Source organism: Aspergillus ruber (assembly GCF_000600275.1).
Source record: "Aspergillus ruber CBS 135680 unplaced genomic scaffold scaffold00036, whole genome shotgun sequence".
In the NCBI taxonomy this organism is placed as follows: domain Eukaryota; kingdom Fungi; phylum Ascomycota; class Eurotiomycetes; order Eurotiales; family Aspergillaceae; genus Aspergillus; species Aspergillus ruber.
In genome coordinates, this window is record NW_024467332.1 from 40,479 (window position 1) to 55,973 (window position 15,495).

At 49.7% G+C, this 15,495-nt stretch overlaps 6 protein-coding genes across 6 annotated transcripts; 2 read left to right on the plus strand and 4 right to left on the minus strand.

The window, feature by feature from the left end:
* Window positions 1-160: 160 nt before the first annotated feature.
* On the plus strand, window positions 161-2,038 carry EURHEDRAFT_381144 (zinc knuckle domain protein; the record flags this gene model as incomplete). The annotated part of the gene is made up of 1 exon (XM_040779378.1): window positions 161-2,038. The coding sequence occupies one exon, from the start codon at window positions 161-163 to the stop codon at window positions 2,036-2,038; it is 1,878 nt and encodes a 625-aa protein (XP_040634968.1).
* Window positions 2,039-6,431: 4,393 nt separating this feature from the next.
* Window positions 6,432-7,908, minus strand: EURHEDRAFT_487208 (uncharacterized protein). The gene is made up of 3 exons (XM_040785578.1): window positions 7,597-7,908; window positions 6,943-7,533; window positions 6,432-6,876 (listed from the first exon to the last, which is right to left on the minus strand). The coding sequence occupies exons 1-3, from the start codon at window positions 7,876-7,878 to the stop codon at window positions 6,484-6,486; spliced, it is 1,266 nt and encodes a 421-aa protein (XP_040634969.1). The 5' UTR covers window positions 7,879-7,908; the 3' UTR covers window positions 6,432-6,483.
* A 1,048-nt stretch (window positions 7,909-8,956) lies between these two features.
* On the minus strand, window positions 8,957-10,563 carry EURHEDRAFT_518464 (uncharacterized protein; the record flags this gene model as incomplete). The annotated part of the gene is made up of 5 exons (XM_040786679.1): window positions 8,957-9,074; window positions 9,161-9,367; window positions 9,512-9,700; window positions 9,753-10,461; window positions 10,545-10,563. The coding sequence occupies 5 exons, from the start codon at window positions 10,561-10,563 to the stop codon at window positions 8,957-8,959; spliced, it is 1,242 nt and encodes a 413-aa protein (XP_040634970.1).
* Window positions 10,564-10,899: 336 nt separating this feature from the next.
* EURHEDRAFT_416531 (aldo/keto reductase) lies at window positions 10,900-12,406 on the minus strand. Its single transcript, XM_040782981.1, has one exon. It carries the CDS (start codon window positions 12,089-12,091, stop codon window positions 11,054-11,056), a length of 1,038 nt encoding a protein of 345 aa, XP_040634971.1. The 5' UTR covers window positions 12,092-12,406; the 3' UTR covers window positions 10,900-11,053.
* Window positions 12,407-12,705: 299 nt separating this feature from the next.
* On the plus strand, window positions 12,706-14,407 carry EURHEDRAFT_518466 (putative GABA permease; the record flags this gene model as incomplete). The annotated part of the gene is made up of 5 exons (XM_040786680.1): window positions 12,706-12,781; window positions 12,828-12,888; window positions 12,940-13,172; window positions 13,217-14,059; window positions 14,109-14,407. 5 exons carry the CDS (start codon window positions 12,706-12,708, stop codon window positions 14,405-14,407), a joined length of 1,512 nt encoding a protein of 503 aa, XP_040634972.1.
* On the minus strand, window positions 14,022-15,347 carry EURHEDRAFT_416533 (GAF domain-containing protein). The gene is made up of 4 exons (XM_040782982.1): window positions 15,275-15,347; window positions 15,112-15,218; window positions 14,669-14,996; window positions 14,022-14,604 (listed from the first exon to the last, which is right to left on the minus strand). The coding sequence occupies exons 1-4, from the start codon at window positions 15,275-15,277 to the stop codon at window positions 14,494-14,496; spliced, it is 549 nt and encodes a 182-aa protein (XP_040634973.1). The 5' UTR covers window positions 15,278-15,347; the 3' UTR covers window positions 14,022-14,493.
* Window positions 15,348-15,495: the final 148 nt, after the last annotated feature.

Consider the following 15,495-nt stretch of genomic DNA (forward strand, 5'->3'; position numbering starts at 1 on the left):
GAATCAACCGCGGAATCAAAAAAAACAACTCTTTCAGCGTGAATCGAATTCTTGAAATTCCGCCACCACGTAGAGCCGGATTCGGCTTAGAAATTGTTCAATTACATCTAACTCCATTAGCTACCGGAAAATACCAATTTTATTGGGATTTCCGGTCGCGATGGTGGGAGGTGAAGAAATCACTCGGGCAGCAGTGACGGCGGCTCCAAAAGGACCGCGGAACCACTTTGCCAACAGGAACAAACTAAGAACTGGTGTTCAGAAGATACGCCAGCATATGGAAAACTATCAAACAAATCCTCACTGGTACAATGAGCTATTCAACTTTTTCCAGGGGGTGGAGGACTTCGCAAAAGACACCCAGAGTAGGCGTGAAAACTCTGATTCCGCTTTGGCAGACATTCACAAAACACTGGAGAGAATCCAGAATGACACTAAAAATATACGGGAGAAGCAGAGCATCATAGAGCCCCCTGATTCAGCAGCTTGTTGGAGAGCTTTCCGGGCACGAAACTGGCAGCACAGAGTACAAAACGCCTCCACCCCAACATCTCAAGACATGGGCACCACCACCCCAGGAGTACTGCACACGGAGTTAGGAGTTGACTGTGAACTCACAGTCAAGATATGTGATGAGGCAATGCGCGCTGACCTGAAGAAGCTATCTTCAATCAAGATTGTGGAACGGGCTGAGAGAGCACGAGAAAGTGCAGTCAAAAAGTCAAACAACTCTCCCCTTGCACTGTCAGCCTTTATTGCCGCACGTCAGCTACCATCTGGGGATGTCAGTCTCCGGGCCAGCAATGCCGTGGGGGCAGAGGTCTTCCGACACCATGCTGATAAGTGGGTGAAAACATTTGGCATGACAGCCCATGTCCGGGTGCCAACCTGGGCCTCAGTGGCCCACGGCGTACTCTGCCGGAGTATGGATTTAACGCAGGAGAAAATGATGGACGTAGCCACTCGGCTCCTAGCGGCAAATCAACACACCTGGGGAAAGGAAGCTAAAATCCTCCATGTGGGATGGCTGGTGAAGCCCCGGAAAGGCAAGAGAGAAGGTTCAGTTGTGATTGAATTCACCAATCCAATAGTGGCGAACCGGGCTATTGATCAGGGCACGGTCTGGGAAGCTCAAATTCATGGAACAACCGTATTCTGCAGAGAGGGCCGTTCAAAGTTATGCCGAAAGTGCCAGAAACCAGGGCATGTACACGCTCAGTGCCCAAACTCTTATACATGTGGAACCTGCGCGGGAGAGCACCCAACCTGGGAGTGCCCAAGCATACAGGGCAAGATAGTGGAGGAGAAATGTGCCAACTGTAAAGGGAATCACCGGGCAGTTAGCATGTCATGCCAGGTAAGGAAAGCAGAGGCCGAGAAGGCCAAGGAGGCCTTGAGAAACTGTGAGCCGTATCACCGCATTCCAGAGTACTTCCTCAGAAAAGAAACAAGGAAGGAAGAAGGGAAGGATATCACTAGGGAGTCCCAAACAGCAGGGACAAGCGAACAAACCAGGGGCCGAGTGACCGCAGTGGCCGAGCCAATCATGCCAACGGCCAACAGGCCAAGAAATGCCACCAATGGGACAAACAGTGCTGGGCCGGTAATAGCACATGAGCAGAAGAGAGGACGAGGACAACCACGCACCAAAATCTTCAGGGAGAACAATATACTGTTGCCAAATAACACACAAAGCACGGCCATGGCTTTATCAGCTCCCCAGGCACCATCAGAAAGGTCTCTCCGGAGGAGGGGGAACCCAATCAGTATGATGTCAGATCCTGATCAACTACTCCATAGGGGCGTGAAACGCCCAAGAAGGGATGAGCATCATGGGCAGGTGATGGACATGGAGGTGGAGGAACTGCAAGAAGCTGATGAAAGGGACCCTGATAGTGAAGTGGCTGCGGAGCTTATCCGACAGTTACAACAAGCTCAAACAACAGCAGTCTCTCTGGCACCACCGGCTCCAGAGGACAACACCAACAACAACACAACAATGCACGAAGGAAGCAATGGTAAGCTTTATGCATCCTAACTTCCAAATCCTCCAATATAACACGCATAAGTCCCGGAATGGGGTGATGGCGACCTTCTTGCGGGACAATAAGGTCCTGGGGGCAGACGTGATTGCGGTACAGGAGCCATGGAGGAATGAGATTAGTGATACAACACATCAACCAGCAAAAGCAACCCACCAGCTGCTTTACCCAGGGAAGAATGAACAAAGGACGGCGAGAGTGTGTATGTTTATTTCCAAACAAATTGACACAGCCAGTTGGTCCCACTCAGTGGTGTCTCAGGATTATCAGATTCTGAAGATATCATACCACCGCGGGGAGGAAACAAGACAGTTGTATATCCACAACATATACAATGAACCACGGAGCGGGACGTTTCAGCGTCTCCGGGGCGAGCTCAGACGATTGAACCACCAAGACCAAGCAGCAGAGCACGTCGTTGTGGGAGACATGAATACACACCACCCAGCGTGGGGAGGCCCGGGAACGGTGATGGAAGCAGAGGCGGAGGAGTTACTGGAGGTGGTAGATGAAGGGGGCCTAGAGCTAGCGACAGAGGAAGGAACAGTAACATGGGAGCAGGGGGTCCAGAGATCAGTGATTGACTTGACCTTTATATCAAGTATTTTGATGAACCGAATTGTATGCTGGGAGAGGGCGGACAACGTACAACATGACTCAGATCACTGGCCTATTCGAACATGTCTCGATGTGGCCACCAAAGCAAATGAACCGCCGAAGCAAAGGAATTGGAAAGCCACAGATTATAAAATCATGCTGGAATTCCTGGAGAAGCATCTAGTGGCCAGGGATTTATCCCTGGCAACTCACCGAAGGATTAAGCTTGAGATGGGGACATTTCTGGCAGTGGTGCAGCGAGCAATTGAGGAGTCAACACCATGGGCGAGGCCGAGCCAGTGGTCTAACTCTGACTTTGGCCCGGAGTGCAGGGAGATGGTCAAAACAGTAAGAGCTCTTCGAAGGCGATACACTCAAACACATGACCCAGATGATTGGATCTACTACACCATTGCAAGAAATGAGAAGAAACGACTGGTAGGCAAAGCGCTGAAGATTGGGCATCGCAGAAGGGTCCAAAAAGCCACTGAGGCAGGTCCACAGGGGATGTGGCGGCTAGCAAAATGGGCACGGAGCAGGAGAGGTGCATATGAGCAGGGAATCACACCAACACTAATATCACCAAGTGGAAGGAGAGCCGAAACGGTAGAGGACAAAGCTGAGCTATTCCAGGAAGCATTCTTCCCGGAGCCACCACCAGCAGATCTATCAGATATCACTGACCAGCACCAATACCCGGAACCAATTCCCCTACCAAAGATTGAACGGCATGAGATCGAAACGGCTATCAGAGCCACGCCGCCGGATAAAGCCCCGGGGGAGGATGGTATCCCAAATAGCCTCTGGCACAAGCTTATTGCGGTAACAAAGGTACAGGAAACGCTATACCAGCTCTTCAACGCATGCGTACGGACGGGATATAACCCAAAACAATTTCAAAAATCAATCACTGTGGTCCTCCGGAAGCCCGGGGAAGAAAGGGACTACTGCATACCAAAATCCTACCGACCCGTGGCATTGCTTAACACGCTGGGTAAGATACTGGAGGCAATCATCGCAAAACAGATCAGTCATGCAGTGGAGGAATATGGCCTGCTACCAGACACGCATCTGGGAGGACGGAAGGGCATATCAACAGACCATGCAGTACAGTTGATGATTGATCATATCAGGACATCGTGGGGACGAGGATTACCAGTGGTCAGCTTATTGCTGCTAGACGTAGAGGGAGCATACGATAACGTGTCCCATGCCCGGCTACAGCATATCTTAAGAAAGAGGAGACTGGGGTGTCTTGCACCGTGGATCATGGCGTTTTTGAGAGACCGCAGTACACGCATCCGAATGCCAGAGGGCATCTCAAGAGATATACCAACACCAACGGGCATTCCGCAGGGATCCCCACTATCGCCAATACTGTACCTGCTCTACAACGCGGATCTGATTGAACGATGCACTGAGAAGGCGAAAATGGTAACAGCGAATGGCTGGGTAGACGATGTATGCATTATGGCCACAGGGATTAGTGAGAGGTCAACCATTGGAAAGCTTCAACAGGCGTGTCGAACAGCGGCAGATTGGGCGTCGAAACATGCGTCTTGGTTTGATGTCAAGAAATACAAGCTCATACACTTTGTCAACCCACAATCAACAGTTCAACCACAATACTCACCACTACGGATACCCAGGGAAGGGGTTGTCATTGAGGCCAGCCGGACTTCAGAACAGTACCTTGGGGTCTGGTTTGATCCAGAGCTCAATTTTAAGGAACACTGCAACCATATGCTGGCTAAAGCAGGGAAGAGCCTTGTGGCAATACAGGGGATAGCAGGATCTACATGGGGAACATCTCTGGTGGCAATGCGGCAAATCTACCAGGCAGTGGTTGTGCCACAGATGCTGTTTGGAGTAGCAGCATGGTTCCAGGCTGGAATCATGCCGGCAAAGGAGCGGAATAAGGTAATTCAACAATTTGTAACAGTGCAAAAACGGGCAGCATGCCTAATTAGTGGGGCATTTCAAACAACAGCTGCAGAGGCGCTAAACGTGGAGCTGTGGCTCCTACCAGTGAAGCTACAGATGGAAAGATTGGCAGCAGAGACGGCCATTAGGATACGAACAGGGCCGGAGCATGCAATTCCAGAGGGACTGCGACGAAAACGACCAATTAGTGAGACCAAGCTTGGAGGACAAACACCTCTGGAGATCCAGGCATGGACAAAGAATGGATGCTTAGTGGCTCCCCCAGGATCTGTGGCAGGACATTGGGAAAGCCGGTGGGCATTCACCCGGGCACCATGGCATAAGCCTCCGGAGGTGTTCATTGAAGAGAGAGAACAGGCCACGGCCACACACAACACAACAATTCAGAAGGACGACAAGCCGCTTGTGGTCTACACAGACAGTAGCAGCTATCAGAGCCAGGTGGGAGCAGCTGCGGTCGTCCCAGATATGGGAGTGAAAGCAAGCCGCCATCTTGGCCCGGAATCAGTATCCACAGTATATGCGGCAGAACTTCTAGGAATCCAAATGGCGCTGGAAACAGTCAAACAGCGGAGGGAGACCCGGAGGTGGAGAGAGAGGATTCAGCACGGAGTGGTCATCTTCTCTGACAGCCAGGCCGCACTGAAGGCACTCCTTCATCCCCGCATGGCCTCTGGGCAGGTATATCAGCGCGAATGCTTCCGATTGCTGGAGTGGTATACAAGAGAGGGGATCTCAGTGGCTATCCAGTGGATCCCCGCGCACGAGGGGATACCCGGCAATGAAGCAGCTGACCAGACGGCAAAGGAGGCAGCAACAGGATCAGGACAGCAATCCAGCACAACAGTGTGGCTGGCATCAGCGGCCAAGCGGAAGATACAGGGGGACATCACACAAAAGTGGCTGAAGATGTGGGAAAAGGCGCCGGAGGGAAAGCCAACAAAGCGGCTGGTCAGGGCACCAACAAGGAAGGTACTGAGTTACTGGAAGGGCTTGCGGAAAGCCACAGCATCAGTAATGATGCAGATGCGCACGGGACGGATTGGTCTGAGCCATTACTTATCTCGCATTGGGGTCAGAGAAAGCGCATGGTGCAGGTGCAGGCTGGGCAGCCAGACACCTCAACATGTCTTGCTGGCATGTCCACTTTTGACAGAGCTAAGGAAAATGATGTGGAGAAAACTGGAGGCGAAAAAGATATCCCGGACACTGGGGATGGATGAGCTGCTTTCAGAGCCGAAGGCGTCGGTGGCTATCGCCGATTTCATGGTCCAAACGGGCCTGCTCTCCCAATTCAATGCGGTAGATGAGGGAGCGCTTGGTACAACCAATGAGGACAACACAGTGCAGGGTAACTGAGTGTGGGAAACAAAGAGCAGCACGAATAGTGGCCACAACGCCAGGATAGTGGTGGCCACAGGAGGAGACCAATGAATACAATAACTGCCAGGACCGGGCAGCCAATGACGGGAGTATATGAGGATGAGGAACTGGTGAGGTCGGTGATACGACAGTCTGGTGATGCAGCAAAGCCAGGTGGCCCAGTGAGAGGATGGACAGTGATGGTGATGAGGGCATATGGCTGGGTTCATGTTTGTTTAAGCTTTTGATAGATCATTTGCATACTTCTTTTCGCAGGGACGGTGGCCGGAGGAACCAATCCGTCGGCTAAACCTCCTCTTCTCCAGTGCTGGCGCTGGCTGTTGACAGCTCGGAAGCGGCGCTTCGAGCACTCCTGCATAGCGACATAGATATAGAGTCAGCTACAACAGGAATAAGAGGTCTACTACTACTACTACTACTAATCACTCCCCGATAGGAAAAATAATTAACCAATTATATCATATCCACAGCCAGCATTACATCCCATCATCTGTGCCAGAGAATCATCCATGTAGGATCACGGAAATGGACACTGTCCCTGCCGACTCTCTTGTAGACTCAACTTAATCGCCTCCATCTCCTTCCTTCCCTTCCCTTCAAAATACTTGGGCCCCAAATCAGGCGTATAATATCCCTGTGGGAAATACTTTTTCCCTTCATCTCCAGGTAACGGCTGCCCAAGCGACCACTTGACCCATGCCATGGGGGCCCATCGATTCCAGATCGTGGGACGCACATAGTACGGTGCTCCTTGGAGTTGCAGCAAGAAGTGCCGGCCGTGTTTGTTTGGTGCGTCAGTGAAGGCGTTTAGACGATTCCAGTCTGGACGCGGGAGAGCCAGGTAGCGCAGGTAGAATTGGCGCAATTGGAAGACCGTTGCGAAGACAGCGCTGAGGGCTGGCGGGACGGGCTTCATCCTAGATAGATGGTTATCAGTATGTTCAGTTGTACCACGAAGACCAAATGGATGGGAAACATACATCATGGCAATCCGTAGTCGATCGTCCATCAAGTACGAAATAAGATTCACTCCCAACGGCTTCATGAAACTCGGTATGTAATATAACAGCACGTCAATGGTTTTGTCGGCAATTTCTTTATTCCGAACGTGTGGCTTCATATGTTCCACCTCATACTGCTGTTCCCAAGCACTAATCTCTTCCAACCAGTTAATGCCATCTCGGAACCCTGTCCTCCCGGAAGGCAGAGTGTCATAATTGATCCCCAGAGCATCACCAAGACTCTTCCAATATGTTCCAACAGCGCACCGTTCCATATCGGTCATCTCCCTCCATTCATATAGCTTCACGAACCGAATCGGCTCTGTTGCAAATAGGCTGAGGGTGTATAGCATATCAGATTCTAGGATCATACCGCTAGCCCGGTAGCCCTTGTGCAGATACTTGGTTCGAGCAATGGCAGTTTGGGCCCGGTCTGAATGTGGCTCGAAAGCGATAAACTCGCCAATCAACGTGCCCGTATCGGCGTATCGTTTGAATGAAGTGGCAGAGTCGGAAAATTGTGACGTCTTGAGGAGAAGGTTTGATATCGTTGGGATGCCGTATGTCTGCTTGTGGTTAGTCACTAGAGGTTTCTTGTTTCCTTTTCTAGGTGGGCTAAAATTGCTTACACGGAACAAAGCAAATTGTAACGCCTTGAGCATCATGAAGGGAAACTCTCCCTGCATGATCTGCTTCTGAATCGCCCATGCATCTTGATCGGTCATTTTGCTCATTTCTTCGCGTGTGCGATAGGGATATGCCCTATGCAGTTTGCGGCATCTTCGGAAACGTAGCAATGATACCAGAGCCAGGTATATGCACAGCCCTAGCAGTGCGTAGAGGAAGCGCTGCTGGGCCGAGATGCTCTCACCGGCTTTGCTAAGAGCGTAGCTCATGATATTGGTAGGCATGAAGGGACGTTTTATTACGGAGAAATAAAGGGTTTGAGATTGATATATTTGCTCCATGAAAGGAAACTCGTATATTGGCCTTATATACATGATCTTTTGCATACAACAATATCAACCAATAATAATGGCACTTCTTTTGCTAGGAGATTACCGGCCATCGCAATTGGTAGTTTCCCTTCACATGGGATGCTGAGTAAAAAGAGTAAGTGAGTGGACCGAGGAGTCATGGTGATCCCGATGCGGGGCAGCCCTGAACAAACAGCATAACGCTATACGGATATCGACAAAGCCGTAATACTAGCCAATGCTGTTCTTGAAAGTCTCTTCCCCTCTTCGTAAAGCAGCTATTCTCAGTGGTATGATATCGGATAGATCTTGGTTCGTTCACCGAGCCATGCATGGAAGACTTTTGCATTCCTCGGTCCACAGCGAAGGCCTGGTTATATTTGATGTCAAATGAAATAAGTCAAAATAGGATGATTTATGATTAACTTAAATACATACTGTCTAATTATGCAAGCTTCATTTCCAATGCAAGGCCTTGCTTCACTTCGAGAGTATCCCACCAGGCCCAGTTATTCATCATTAAAGCGGCAAAAGCAGAAGAGCAAGAACTACTGACCGAGCTTAGTATTTATCTTAGCATTGGCTCTGCAGACGGAAAGCACCCCTTCTCTACATCCTACGGTCGTATTTACCGGCTTTCTTATCCAAAGAGAAGGAGAGATCATCACCGTGCACAGCTCATGCCATGACTCTCCCAAGAATGAAACCCGTTGAGAATGGATTTATCAAGAAATAAATGATCATTTCCCGTACTTAGAATACAGGCACAGGGGGAAGTATAGGACATCATCCTATTGACGACAGGCGAGCCTAAGATTCCGTGGCCAGAATCCAGAGTCATGGCTGCTTGCTTAAACGACGAATAGTTATCTGAATGGTTTGTGGATAGCTAACAATATGCTGGCTGATCAACATGAGTCGTAATAAATACAGTATATTGGTGCAAAAACAGAAGATATTCATGTTAATAGATGCATGGTTATAAACAATGCATTATATCACCATAAACCTATTATACAACGGGAGCCACCCATGACTCCCGCTTGATCTTCATAATTACATTACGTCCACAGGATTGATTGACTTCGCGGTCTTTGACACAACTGATTGATTCCAAACTTGAGAAGAAACTAGAAGCCATTCATCAGCATCAATCATCTTGCCACCATGCGTATGATATTTTCAATTCAATGCAAATGCGAAACGTCGTTCGAACGCCCGGTAGGAGTTTGGGGAGGATACGTACTTTTGATTATCGGCTCTGATATCAAACATGACAGTGTTGGTTCTCTGATCGTATAGCCAACAGTGATGGATTAATGAACTCAGACACATCTCCAAGCCTCGGAGCTCTGTAGACCTCTCATTCTCTACAAAACAGCACACACCGCGATCCCAATCTCCCACTTCGCCTAGCAGGTGCCTAAAGAATCTTCCAACACCCAAAACACCTCAAAGTATCCGACAGCCTTTGAATCCCAGCAAGTCATTACTGGTAATGAATGCCTGCATAGCAATCGCTCCTCTAAGAACTCAAGTTGAGTCTGTAAGTCTATCTTCCATCCACCGATGAATGAGTTCCAAGTCATGCGCTTGTTCTGAGTCAAGGCACAAGTCTGGGGCCTCTTCACTATCTAATTGATCAGAGTTTGGGGCTCTGGATTTTAATGGGCCCCTACCAGGCAGGACTGGTACACGGAAGGTGAAATAATGGCCACCACTTGGGATGTATCGAGCATAGAACACTTCCCCTTGCCTAAAGTTTTTTTGACCGGATTGGATGGCGAACGTTGTTTGTAAATGTATACTGTAAGGGTCGAGGAGGATAATACGATGGAACAAATGTTCCAAAAGTGTTTGGCCCCGCACCAAACGGGAATCCTGTTCCAAGAGAATCCAGCGACCAAGCAGGACCGGGGCATATGTTTCCAGGCGATGATTCAGCTGAACTAATAGTGATAAGAAAAACTCTAGGATCCAATTGCCAAAAGGCCTTTTGAGTGATAAACATTTCCTGGAAGCCGAATGAGTCGGCTCTCATCCCAACGGAAGTGTCTTCACTTGCAATGATACCTAGACGTTCCAGTTTCACCATCTGATTCTTCCCATGCAAAATGCCTTTCTGCTGGATGCTAAGTTTCCAGTCCTTGGTGACTCTGTCTTCTTCCGGGATGTCCGGTCCTTCGGGCACCATGACAAATGGGTTTCGCTCTTGTTCCTGGAAATACCACAAGAAAGTAACCCACATAACCATGGCCACTTTCCTTGTCGGAGCACTGTTAGGTTTTAGATCTTTACTTGAGGGCATCGACATGGATGAAAGGTATAATTTGTCGTTCTCGAGGGACGGCTCCGTGAATAGTACACGGCCCCCTGTAGGATTACCTCCGGGCTCAGCGCCATTGCGGCCTTTTGTCTCTGTCCAAAGATAGATAGTCCACTCAGGTGGGAAAGAAGTATAGAGGTCTGGGTACTTGAGCTTGAACTTATATCCATCGAAAACCGGAGAGACCGAAACTTACTGCCCATTGGGTAGAACGCAGTTTTCGTACTTCATTTTGGACTGTGGAAAGCTCGCAAATTGGCATTATCGTATACACCATGGCGATCAGATACCATCTCCACGTTTTATTATGTCTGAAGGATAGTGGTTGCATGACGATCACGTTGCGTTGAACGAGCTCCTGCCAAACTGTAAAGTAGCCAGCACCACGGTTAAAAATTCTCCGCTCCAAGTATGCCTATTTATTCTGGTTGGTCGGTACGATACTTGAGACTTGAACATATAACTAGAACTAAAGATTATATAAACCTGGAGTGGAGTGTTCGGGAGCCAGTATGCTTTGCAAGGCCACCATATTAGGGTAGGGACTAGAAAATATTAGCATGGAAGTCAAATGACGGCGCGACATCTGGTCGACAGATCTGAGATGCTACTTTTACTGTGTGACCCAAGATGGTATTGGTCATGTTGGACAATGCGCCCCACGCAACTAGTCCTATTGTTTTTCTTATTGGAGTTTACGGGGAACTCAATACAAGCTCCAGAGCAGTAGATTATCTAGCTGATGTAGCAGTGATGTTGGCATATGTACATTAAAGCTTTCTCTTAGCGATGCCCAATCACTGCCTTGGGGGCATACAGCTCATCAATACCCTTAATCTCCTCCTTACTCAACTCAAACTCAGTAGCCTTCACAGCCTCGTCAACGCGCTCTTTCTTGCTCATTCCCACAATCGGTGACGTAATAAATGGCTTCGACAAAGCCCAAGCTAAAGCCACAATTGCCATCGACACGCCCCTCGCATTCGCAATCTCTTCAATCTTCTCATTTATCTTCTTATCCGTGTCCGTAATGGCATGTCCCATGAACGCCCCGTTCATGGTCTGCCCACGAGCGGATTCCTGGAATGCCTTCCACGGTCTGGCGAGGAAGCCCATTGCTACGGGCGACCAGGGGATGGATGCCATGCCAAACTGCGCACAGGCGGGAAACATCTCGCGCTCTTCTTCGCGGTAGGTTGCGTTGTAGAGGTTCTGCATAGAGATGAATTCGGTCCAGCCGTGCAGGCGCGCGGTGTATTGGTATTCGAGGAGTTGGTGAGCCCACATGGACGAGGCGCCGATGTAGCGCACCTTGCCGGATTTGACGATGTCGTGGAGTGCTTCCATGGTCTCTTTAGCGGGAGTGTTGGGGTCCGCGCGGTGGATCTGGAGCAGGTCGACATAAGGCAGGCCCAATCGCTCCAGACTAGCGTCGACACTTTCGAAGATATGCTTGCGGCTCAGTCCGTATTGGTTAACGTAGCCAGCGTTATCCCGATCCTCCTCACTCATGAATAGCGGTGTCTCTTCTTGCGAATGTCCGACGGGCGCGCACAACTTGGTGGCGATAACGATAGCATCGCGGCGCCAGTTGAATTTCTTGATTGCCTTTCCCAGGATCTCCTCCGAACTACCGTGGGTGTAGACATTGGCGGTGTCGAAGAAGTTCAGTCCCGAGCGGTAACAATGGTCCAGCACCGGCAGGGCTTCCTCTTCAGGGAGGGTCCATTTGAACTGTTTGTCGGGTTGGCCGAAGCTCATGCATCCGACGCATATGGGGGAGACGCGGAGACCGCTGCTTCCGAGTTTAACGTACTTCATGGTGTAGTAGGAAGAATTGATGATAGTTGTTCAATTGCAGGAGCAGAATGGTGAGGGGTTATATATTGGGGGCGATGGAGTTAATTGTTAACTCCGAGTCCGCGTCATGCAATTCTGCCTGCATTGAGTCAACTGAGGGTAGCGCCCTACAGAGTGAGGCGTACATACTCCTGTTATAGAGTCTGTAGATGCAGTGGAATACTTCATACCATACCCCTGTAATAACACCCGGATAGATGACGTCATGCCATACGGTACCTCTTAACCTAACCCTCAGCCCTACTACCGCATCGAGACTGATTGATACCTTTCTTATTCACCAGAAGTACAATAACGATTGGTAAAAGTATGCAAGCATAAGTTCTCCGGATTACCCCAGACGCTTATCGGCGCCAACCCGACGCCATCGCGCCGACTTTCTCTATTAGGTTAAGCATGGTTTTATCTTATCTGCATCCCTGCTCTGTTATCGCCGCTTACTGGCTCACGATAGGTAGTGTAAACATGTGCATGATAGAGGGAGGAGTTGCGATGAGCAGTCGCATTGTTAAAGGGGTGACTCTGCCTTGTCTTGAGGTGACAAGCGCAGAGAAAAGGACAACGGTACAATAGTCATGTCTGGCAAAGAAACGCAGGTGTTTTCTGGCTCGAATGAAGATGTTCGGTTGGGGGATTTGGGGTATGAGCAGGGTGTGTCTCCTTTATCCTCGTGTGTGTTGTTATGCTAATTATGCAGAACTCAAGCGTTCATTTGGCTTGCTGGGTATGGTTGGGTTCAGCTTCAGTGTCGTGACATCGTATGCTCCCTACACCTAAGGAACCGACATACTAGGTACTGACAGTTATAGATGGACAGCGCTGTGCGGAGTCTTCATCGTCGGTATCACCTCCGGCGGTCCTCCCGTCATGGTATTCAGTTTCCTCGCTGTTAGCGTCGTCACCCTCGCCGTCGCAATTCCCATGGCCGAAATGTGTTCTATGTATCCTGTCGCCGGAGGACAATACTCCTGGGTTGCCGCGTTAGCACCTCCAAGTATAGCAAGGGTATTATCGTATGTGAGCGGTTGGTTTATGCTCATCGGTACGTACCCCACTCCTCACTGCATACTTATACTAACGAACTAGGCATCCTGGCAATGGGCGCAACAAACAACTCCATTGCCGCCAACTTCATACTCGGCATGGCCAACCTCGTCTTCCCCTCCTACACAATTGAACGCTGGCAAACAGTCCTAGTTGCCTACCTCATCGCGATCCTAGGCACGGGGATCAACCTCTACGGTGCACACCTCCTCAACCGCATTTCCCGGTTCATACTAATCTGGAATGTCGGCTCATTCTTGATCACAATGATCGTCCTGCTCGCGACAAATGATAATAAACAGCCCGCTTCGTTTGTGTTTCAGGAATTCCAGAACTTTAGTGGTTGGGGCTCGTCGATGGCTGCGATTGTGGGTATTTTGCAGGCTTGTTTTGGGATGTGTTGCTACGACGCGCCGTCGCATATGACGGAAGAGATGAAGTCTGCATCGAAGGAGGCGCCGAAGGCGATTATTCTTTCTGTTATATTGGGTGCTGTGACAGGTTTTGCCTTCCTGCTCACACTATGCTTCTGCATTGGGGATATTAATGAGACTGCAAACACGACTACCGGTGTTCCTGTTATTCAGATCATTTATGATTCTACAGGGAGCAAAGCGGGTACTTGTGTGCTTGCTAGCATGATCTCCGTGATTGTCATTGTGGCAGGGAATAACCTCATTGCCGAGGGATCGCGGTCTATCTACGCTTTTGCGCGCGATAACGGCCTTCCGTTCTCAGGGTTCTTGTCGCGCGTATCGACGAAGAAACAGGTTCCTGTGAACGCTGTCTTGTTGACTCTGGCCGTGCAACTGGCCCTTGATGCGATTGACTTCGGAACAACAACAGGCTTCGAAACAGTCATCGCCATTGCCACCGAGGGTTTTTGTAAGCCTGCCCTCATTCTCTCTCTAGTTACACCATGCTAACAAATCAGACCTCTCCTACGCAACAGCCCTAACCAGCCGCCTCCTAGGCTACTTCACCGGCCACAAACCCAACCTCACAGGCCCATTCACCCTCCCCGTTTCGATATCCATCACTTTGAACATCATAGGTCTACTATTTCTGCTCTTCGCGGCGATTACGTTCAATTTCCCCACTACGTATCCTGTCTCACATGAGTCGATGAATTATACCTCTGCTGCGATTGGGGTTATCGCGGTTATTGCGGGAGGTACGTGGTGCACGACGGGGAGGAAGAGGTTTGCTGGGCCGGGTGTGGGTTTTAGTTGATTCACTTTCCGGCATGGTAGTATATATGCTTGGTTCTTGTTTTGCCTATAAATGTCATCATCTATCCATTCAGGTATTGGTGAGAATCACCAATCACACCCTTCTGCAAGAACCCCCGCCAACTCCTCCAAATACTTCCTATCAACCTCATCAAACCCCTTCTCCTCCGTACAATCGATATCAATAATCGCAACAGTCTGCACAACACCCCAAGTTAGCCCACCATCTACCCACTCCAACCCCGGAAAAAGACAAACTCACCTCCCCGCCAACCAAAACCGGCACAACAACCTCACTCCGACTTTCCGCATCACACGCAATATGGCCCGGGAACGCCATCACATCGTCAACGACCACGGTTTCTTTTTTCGCAGCTGCGGTTCCGCACACGCCGCGGCCAAAGTGGATTAGTTGGCAGGCTGGCTTTCCCTGGAAGGGGCCGAGCAGCAGCACCCTGTCTGGGGATGAGTGTTGGGAAGAAGAGGGAGGGAATTTATCATCGCGGATGTAGAAACCAGCCCAGTTGATGTTTGACGGGAGGACGGCGTAGGCGTGCCAGAGGAGGGAGGCGGTATTTGAGAGGTTACTATCGCCTTCTTAGTACTTTACATTGCTTCCGGTGTACTGCATAGCGTTGATGGAGGATGCGTACCTAACCTACACCACGTTAGCATGCTAAATCAATATACCAGGGAAAGGAACATACCCAATTCCTCTGCCCATAAATCAACCCCCTCGCCTGCTCGATCATCTGCGTATACACTTCATCTTTGGACAATCCCGGTGCGAAATAGGATGAGTCGGCGTGGGGCTGTCTCGTTAGTGATGTTCGTTATTGACTGGCTGTTGCTTCTCAAGAGACTATACCATGGTGAATGTTGACCCTAACGAACAATGAGTTTGTTCTATATTAAGTTCAATGTCTGTAGATAGTTGTCGGTGATGACGGAAATTTTTGTGCGGGGTTCGGGGATAGCGGAGATATGGTGTTAATAGCGCCATATCAGTTTACTATGAGGGCGGAGGACTGTAGTCCATATCACCGTGGTGCAGATGTTATAGTAGATGTAATGGGTCTGTACGGCACC